General features: G+C 23.3%; 4 protein-coding genes across 6 annotated transcripts in view; 2 read left to right on the forward strand and 2 right to left on the reverse strand.

Annotated features, from left to right (window-relative positions):
• Positions 1–523, reverse strand: part of LOC102671013 (S-adenosylmethionine mitochondrial carrier protein) — a 2,854-nt gene extending 2,331 nt beyond the window's left edge. For all 3 annotated transcript variants that reach the window (XM_006609017.2, XM_006609016.2, XM_006609015.2), the window contains exon 1: positions 88–523. In XM_006609017.2, the coding sequence (XP_006609080.1) occupies positions 88–153 (66 nt within the window). In that variant the 5' untranslated portion in view covers positions 154–523. The remainder of the gene's footprint in view (positions 1–87) is intronic.
• Positions 524–780: 257 nt separating this feature from the next.
• On the forward strand, positions 781–3,508 carry LOC102670791 (protein RFT1 homolog). The gene is made up of 8 exons (XM_006609013.2): positions 781–928; positions 1,149–1,351; positions 1,440–1,626; positions 1,723–2,007; positions 2,062–2,193; positions 2,267–2,398; positions 2,491–2,991; positions 3,070–3,508. Exons 1-8 carry the CDS (start codon positions 869–871, stop codon positions 3,226–3,228), a joined length of 1,659 nt encoding a protein of 552 aa, XP_006609076.1. The 5' UTR covers positions 781–868; the 3' UTR covers positions 3,229–3,508.
• On the reverse strand, positions 3,322–4,577 carry LOC102670655. The gene is made up of 4 exons (XM_006609012.2): positions 4,337–4,577; positions 3,945–4,006; positions 3,751–3,865; positions 3,322–3,590 (listed from the first exon to the last, which is right to left on the reverse strand). The coding sequence occupies exons 1-4, from the start codon at positions 4,369–4,371 to the stop codon at positions 3,527–3,529; spliced, it is 276 nt and encodes a 91-aa protein (XP_006609075.1). The 5' UTR covers positions 4,372–4,577; the 3' UTR covers positions 3,322–3,526.
• Positions 4,578–5,057: 480 nt separating this feature from the next.
• The window catches only part of LOC102671693 (cytoplasmic aconitate hydratase-like), a 10,005-nt gene continuing 6,357 nt past the window's right edge, over positions 5,058–8,705 (forward strand). The window contains exons 1-7 of the mRNA XM_006609021.2: positions 5,058–5,082; positions 5,940–6,029; positions 6,108–6,274; positions 6,370–6,515; positions 6,828–7,221; positions 7,304–7,475; positions 7,556–7,773. Of these exons, the coding sequence (XP_006609084.1) occupies positions 5,076–5,082; positions 5,940–6,029; positions 6,108–6,274; positions 6,370–6,515; positions 6,828–7,221; positions 7,304–7,475; positions 7,556–7,773 (1,194 nt within the window). The 5' untranslated portion in view covers positions 5,058–5,075. The remainder of the gene's footprint in view (positions 5,083–5,939; positions 6,030–6,107; positions 6,275–6,369; positions 6,516–6,827; positions 7,222–7,303; positions 7,476–7,555; positions 7,774–8,705) is intronic.

Consider the following 8,705-nt stretch of genomic DNA (forward strand, 5'->3'; position numbering starts at 1 on the left):
TTTCGATATATATGTAACAATTTAAAAAGTTTTTTTAATAATCATATATATTAATTAATTATATTTATTATATAGAAATTTACTTACGATTAATGAAGTAAGAAAAAAGTTTTTCGTGCTCATAGATGATGTTGATTTACTTTCTTGTAACATTTTCAGTTAATGGAATGCTTTTTTTTAATGTATTAACATTTTTAGACGAACATCGAGCAAATTTAAAGCATAATTAAAAACTATATTAATTAAATGTTTTAATTGATTAATAAATAAAAAATCATTGCTTTAATGATAGTTAACTATCATAAAATATTTGCTGAATCAACATGAAAAAATTAGGAATAATATCTACTTTAAAAATTTAACATTTTGTACATATATGTGAACAAAGTAACGATGTAAAATGAAAAGACCACGTGGACATTATTATATAATGATCACTTCACAAGTTAATCATTTACTTGTATAATTGTATTATACCTTCAAATCTATATTGTCATAGCTGCTAGCGAAACCTAACCTTATCTCATGTACTCTGAAATTTTACTATCTGAATTAGGAAAAGCTTTTGTTTTGAAGACAGTTTTCCACTAGAAGAATAGATGAAGATGTGTGACAGAAAATTACTAGATATAATATATATAGAAAATTGATGTAATTACGTCATGAAATCTGTTTCATGCAGTATGAAGAAATTCTTAGCTTTTGTATTTGCCATGTTTCGATTAGTCAGGAGCACGAAAGAAATTTCTGAAAAATGATCAACTTGATGTTTTAGATATTGTTAAAGTGTTCACATAACCTTGAAATTCATTGACATCCTTTTCGGCGGGAATCTCGAAACATTTATGTTTTCATTTGATCCATAAAAATGTCTCAAAATATTTTGAAAAGCAGCTTAGAAAATGCTTCCTTCAATATTATATTTCAGGTATTACACTATTGTAACAAATGTTAAAACTATTTTATTTTATAGCAAGAAATATCATTTTCTTTATGAGAAAACTTTTATCACTTTTATAAATATGAAAATAGTATTAATAATTATAATTTTATTTATTTGCTTATTTGATAAAGTCTGATATTTTTATTAATATATAATAATTTCTAAGAAAATTAAAATATAAGAAAAAATTATAACTTCTTTTTAGATATTGTGCAGAGGAGTTACTTTTGTTTTAAATGCTTTTGTTGTTCGTCATGTGGGTCAAGCTGTCTTAGGAGTCATAAATGTGAGGCTATTATTATTGGAATCAATGATCTTATTTCTATCTCGAGAACCATTCATGAAAGCATGTTTAACTAATACAGTAGAGCACAATTGGGCTCAAGTTGTAAATTTATTATGGATGACGTTAGTCTTTGGAATTTATTAATTATAATATAAATGAAATCTAAATAAATATCAATTATAAATATATTAATTGTAAATATCTTTTCAGGGTTCCTATATGTTTTTTAATGTCTTTGATGTTTGGCTATATTTGGCTTTCTGTTTTATCAACTTCTGAAACATTACCATCATATTATACATTTGCAGTTTGGGCAGTTGCTTTATCTTGTATTATTGAATTATCATCTTTAATTGTTCAATTGGTTGCTAGTGCATTTTTATTTGTTAGGTTGAAAGTAAGAATTTATGTTAAAAATAATAAAATGCATGAATTAAAAATAATTCAAAATTTATTTATAATCCATTATAATTAAATGTATTAAATTTTTTAGATTATACTGGATACTATCATGATTGCTATTCGTACTGTAACATTTGTTCCATTGATACTTCATAATCCAGAAAATGCATTGTTAGCATTTGGTATAGCTCAATTAGTTGCAGCAGTATTTTATACTACTAGTCATTATTTATATTTTCATTATTATATTAAAAAAATTAATAAGTGTAAGTTAAAGAGAAAAATGTCATTGAAAGATAGTAGTGATGAATATGTTGTGAGAGAATTTCCATTTAAAACATTAAAGGATTTTTTGCCTGGACAATTGGAAAATAAAGTATGTATTGAAATAAATCTCTTATATATTATGTATACAAACTGTTACTTTTAGGAATCATATCTAGATAAAAAATTGACTATTCTTACATGGAGTTTCTTTAGACAAGGATTTCTAAAGCAAGTTTTAACAGAAGGGGAAAGACTAATTATGACGGTAATGCCAGTGTTAACTTTTACTGAACAGGTATTTATTTAATAATAAATATTAGTTTATTAAAATTATTTTTTTATTTAATTTTATTTTCATATGTTTAAAGGGAACATACGAAATTATAAATAATTTAGGTTCTTTAGCTGCAAGATTTATTTTCCGTCCAATAGAAGAAAGTGGTTATTTTTATTTTACCCAAATGGTAAAACGAGACAAACCAGTTAATGATCAAAATCCTGTAGGTATCAAATGAAAAATTTAATTTGTATCTAAGTATTATAAATTATTAAAAATATAATAATATAATAAAAAATAATAAACTTATTTCAGATTAAAATACAAGAAAGTGTAAATGTGCTTACACATTTGTGTTCAGCTGTTATGTCAATTGGTTTAGTTGTTTTGGTATTTGGACAATCATATTCAAGTACATTATTATGGTTATATGGTGGTGCTAAATTAACTTCACATCTACCAGTACTTTTAATGCGAGCACATTGTTTAGCTATATTACTTTTGGGAATAAATGGAGTAACAGAATGTTATACTAATGCAACAGCTGATAGTACAACTATAAACAAGAGTAATTTGATTATGATTTACGAATCAATTGCATTTTTATGTGCATCCTATTTGTTTGCTATTTGGTTTGGACCAGTTGGTTTTATCCTTGGAAATTGTGTAAACATGAGCTTAAGAATTCTACATTCTATTATTTTTATCAATAAAAGATATAAAGATACAATGTACCGTCCATTACGTGGATTAGTACCAAAGCCTATGTTTTCTGCTTCTCTTCTCATAGCAGCATTGACCACTAATGTGTCTCATGTAAAAAAATTATATTATTTATTTTTTTATATATTAGTAGAAAATTTTCTACTATAGATTATAATTTTTATGTTTCAGGCTTATTTTTTCCCAAATGAGAAGATATTGCACTTAATTATTGGGATGATAATGTTTATGATAGTACTTGTATCTTGGATATATGAGCATCATGATTTAATTAGACTTGGTACAAACAAATGGTATGAAAGAAAAAATATATATAAAAAAAATGATTGACCTTAAATATATTTCTAATTATGGTTTCTTGATATTTATTATTTATCTAAATTGTCTACAAAGGTGCTATAATATATAACTTTTATTAAAATATAAAATTTAATAGTTATGTATTTTCTATATTATTATGATCAAAATCAAGTACAAGTTTTCTTATCTTAGAAAATACATTATAAAATTACTTATTTTATAATGTAATAAATTAAGTTTATGTATAAACAAAATAACATATACATAATGAAGCTTAGTTTAAATATAATCTATTAAATAATATTATCAATTTGAGTAAAAAACTATTTTACATAGAAACATCCTTATAAATGGCACCTACTACTGCACCTTGGCGTTGTATAAGGCATTTCCTATAAAATAATTTATGATGTTTTTAATATTAATTTAATGCAATTTTTTATTTAAAAAAATGTTAAATTTCAAAGTTGTTTAATAAATTTGTTGAATTATAATTTTTATATTACATGGATCTAATTCTAATACAAAATAAAATAAATTTTTTAATATTACCTGTTATCATTTTGGAGAGAAATAATTGGAGATGGTGATTTAGGTTCTAATTTTGCAACTTGATCAGCAATAGCTGCAATTATTCCTGCACTGTCAGTAGATGCATTTCCTTTAACTAAAAAAAATTTATTTTAGGATTATGTTTTCAAACGATATTAAATTTATTAAATTTAAACATAATTAGAAAGAAATACCTCCTAAACATAATCCAGCATGATCAGCCAATATACAACCAATGATACCTTCAGTATTATTTCTATTAAAAATATTGAATTTTAATAATGATTTTAGTTTTTCAATAAATATTATGATTTGATTTTATTTATTTTATATTTTTCATTATATATAATGTTTCATCAAATAAATACAATTTTCAATTTTCAATAGCTATTTAAGGTTAAGTATTATAATTTTTGCATTTTTTATATAGAAAGAACAATCTAAGTATTGAATATTAATAAAAATAAGAATTATTTAATTATTTTTAAGTTTTATAAAAAATTTATATCAATATAATAATGCAAACACTGATTATCATAATAGTTATATCGCAAGGATAATATGAAATTTTTTGTATTAAACTTACACATCATCTAATGTTTTTTCTAGATTCTTTTCCATTTCAAAATTTAAATTAATTATAAAATACACAAAATATAAATAATTACTCGTTAAAAAATTGGTTTTATATGATTTTCATAAATGACTTCTCTTCATTTATAGAAAATTTATATACAGTTATCTTATTCTGCAACAAATTTAATTGAACAATTCAATACATCGTAATAGCAAATTCCTTATCGATTATCATTCTAAATGGTGTTACAAAAAAGAATCTTTGTAATTTATATATTTATAAAATTCAAAACAAAGTTTCATTGTTAATATGATTAATATGATTAATTAAATTTGATAAAACAACTTTTTATTATTAAATAACTGTATACAAATTTTATTGATATAATAAATTACTTTGTTATAACTAATATATAAAAATGTTTTAATCATTACATATAAATTATATGTTAATATTACAAACATAATTTCATTCAAACAGAATAAAATATTTTTTTAATTTCTAATTTTTTTAAATAAAAATAATAAATAAATTGTATTATTTTTATATGATTATATAAATAATAATTTATTATAATTAATATTAATTCAATACTTATAATTATTATTAATTCAATATTGAAATACAAAAATGAATTTTTTTTATGAAGAATCTTATACATATATAAATATATATGTACTTCGTCACCCTATATAAATAATATCACATCGTAAGTGATTTGGACGACGTGACTAGTACAGTGACAATCATGGCTGGTAAGTGTGGAGATCTGCTCTGTTTTCTTTCAATTATTTTTACGACAGAACTATGAAAAATAGGAAAAATGTAAAACTTCTATGTTAACATATTTTTTTACTTTATTTTTTTTTTTATTAAAACAAAATATTATTCAATTCATTACAGTATTAAATTTGCATAATATTATGCATTTACTGTCCTAATTTAAGAAATCACTAGAAAAAAAAGTGATTTGAATTGTATTTTTCTATATTATTATTTCATGATATATGTATCTATTTTAAATTACTAATTTTAACATTAAATTAAGGAATTTTTTTTAAATTAGAAACATAATATGATATTACTCATGATACAAGATTATGACACCTGTTACATTTGACAATTTACTAGTATCTACATACTATCATCTATATAGTTTATATTTTTAATGAATTCTTTTAATTTTATAACAATTGAAGTAAGAAAATTTAAAAGGCAATTTAAAAAACAACCTTTTATGTTATGTTAATGTTTTAATAAATAACCAATAATACAATTCTAATAAAAAAATAAATATATAATAATTAATAATAATTAATGAAAATGTCATTAAGTTTTAATTGAAAATTAAATATTTGAGAAATTTTGATAAACTTATGTATGTATATATATATATATATAAATTAAATATTTATATCACTATTTATAACTATAATTTTATATATAATATTTATATAATATAATGTTATTATATATTATAATATTGTTATCATAATATTATAATATATAATAATATTATAATATATAAAAAATATAAAAAAGTATAATAAATAAATAATATTTTTTTGTTTAATACAATTCTAATAAAAAAAATTTTTTTATTTTCATTTAGAAAATCCATATAATCATTTAATGAAGTCTATTAAAATTGGACTTAAAGAATATAAATATTTTGATATTACCAATTTTGGGAAAAAATATGGTATGTATCAATAAATTATAAAATATATTTTTCGATATAAAAAAAAAATATTATTTTTGAGTTATATATTATTTGTAGATAGATTACCATATTCAATCAGAGTGCTTTTGGAAAGTGCAATTAGGAATTGTGATAATTTTCAAGTGAAAAAATCTGATGTTGACAGGATTTTAAACTGGGAACATAATCAGACTCTTGAAACAGGATTAGAAGTAGCTTTTAAACCAGCTAGAGTAATATTACAAGTAAGTATTTTTATAAGAAATATAAATTCCTGTAAATAAAAATGAAATAAAATTCTATAAATTGAATTTTAACTTAAGATTCATTTTATAAATAGGACTTCACTGGAGTTCCAGCAGTTGTGGATTTTGCAGCTATGAGAGATGCTATCAAAAGACTAGGAGCAGATCCAGATAAGATAAATCCTATCTGTCCATCAGATCTTGTTATTGATCACTCGATACAAGTTGATTTTTTTAGAACGTAAATAATTATTTTTGTTACATCTCATCTGATCAAAAAATTAAATAATAGAATATTTATCAGATCAAAAGATAACTATTATAATATGATTAATAACAATCATTTTAAATTTATTATTTTGTTTGCAAATTTGCATTAAAGTGAATGATAATATATAATATTTAATATTTAATTTATGATATATAATATAAAATATTTAAGATAAACATAATAGTAATTTATTAATTTTTATTATTAATAAAATTTAATAAAAATAATTTAATTTTAATAAATTTATATATAAAATTATACATAAATTATAATTTTTTTCAGTAAAGATGCTTTAAAAAAAAATGAGGAAATGGAATTTGAAAGAAATAAAGAACGATTTATGTTTCTAAAATGGGGTGCTAAAGCATTTCAAAATATGTTAATTGTACCTCCTGGAAGTGGAATAATACATCAAGTAAATTTGGAATATCTAACCAGAGTTGTATTTGAGACAAATGGCATATTGTATCCTGATAGTGTAGTTGGAACAGATTCTCATACAACTATGATCAATGGTCTTGGTGTAGTTGGTTGGGGTGTTGGTGGAATTGAAGCAGAAGCAGTAATGTTAGGTCAGGCAATATCAATGCTATTACCAAAAGTAGTGGGATATAAATTAGAAGGAACTTTGAGTCAATATGCGACTTCGACAGATCTTGTTCTTACAATCACAAAGGTAGAGTAATTTTTCTAAAGTTTTAAAAAAATATTTGTAAATTGAATTACAAAAAATGATATTATTATTCATGTACTTGCAGAATCTTCGTCAAATTGGAGTTGTTGGAAAATTTGTAGAATTCTTTGGTCCAGGAGTTTCTCAACTTAGCATTGCAGATCGCGCAACAATTTCGAATATGTGTCCAGAATATGGTGCTACAGTTGGTTTTTTCCCTATTGATCAACAAAGTTTAGTATATTTAAGACAGACAGGTATATAAACTGCAAAAAAAAAATTAATCATAATAATAATATATTTAAATTTAGATTTAATTTATGAAATATTTTTATAGGACGATCTGAAGAACATATTAATAAAATAGAAAAATATCTCACCGCTGTACATATGTTAAGGGACTATGATGATGAAAATCAAGATCCAAACTTCTCAGAAGTATTCACTTTGGATTTAGGAACTGTGGTATCTAGCGTGAGTGGCCCTAAAAGACCTCACGATCGTATATCCCTCGTAGATATGAAGACAGATTTCAAAAATTGTCTTACTAATAAGGTAGGAATTTTTTTCAAATTATCATAATATTTATAATATAGAATATTATTCAATTTATTAATATTTGTTATGTGAAAAGTGTGATTGTGCAATAACATGCAATAGCGATGATTAATCAGTACTCGTATGGGACAAACATAACCCAGTGACGATCAATTATTACCGTCAAACAGGATCACGTTCATCCCATGATGTACTTATAGTATTCAGTGCGTCGTTTCATGTGCTTTTGAAGCGTGATAATACTTATTAAAGCTCCTTGGTAAAGGTGAAGAAAGACGAAAGAATACCAGGTAACTACTGCTGTGATATGAATCTTTTATGGCAACATATCACAGCAAGAGTTCCTCCGAATTCTTTCATCTAAACAATTTTCTGGAGTGCATATATACGTGTAAAGCGCCAAATATTTGAAAATTCGATTACCTTGCATCTTGATAAAAAATTTCAGTTACATTTCATGAAGCTATGTCTCGAATATCTTGCCTTGCTGAACTAGCTTTATGGCCTTTCAATTCACCATACAGTTAGCTCACCAAAGAAAAATAAACGGGACGATTTAGTAGAAATGTGTGAAACAGCTTAACAATATAATTTTCATTAAGTATTTGTTGATGATTATTGATTCTCTCTATTAGGGACGAGTATTTCGATCTAGTCACGATTTCTTTACAACGTTGCACTAGATGAATACTTCGTCCCTAATAACAAGAGTATAAAGTTTCACAAATATTTTTGATACTCATAGAAGAACAGAGGCGGACATTGGATGAATCCTACCCGGTGAGGTTTTTTTTCCAACCACACCGGACGAGATTTCATCCGACAGCAGCCTCTATGTTGTACAATATTGTACACCAAAATATATTTTTTTTTTTTTTNTGATTAAATTCCTTTGATTGATGGCTTTAATAAGATCAAAATACCTATAT

The sequence above is a fragment of the Apis dorsata genome, unplaced genomic scaffold (genome assembly GCF_000469605.1).
Source record: "Apis dorsata unplaced genomic scaffold, Apis dorsata 1.3 scaffold_52, whole genome shotgun sequence".
Lineage (NCBI taxonomy): Eukaryota > Metazoa > Arthropoda > Insecta > Hymenoptera > Apidae > Apis > Apis dorsata.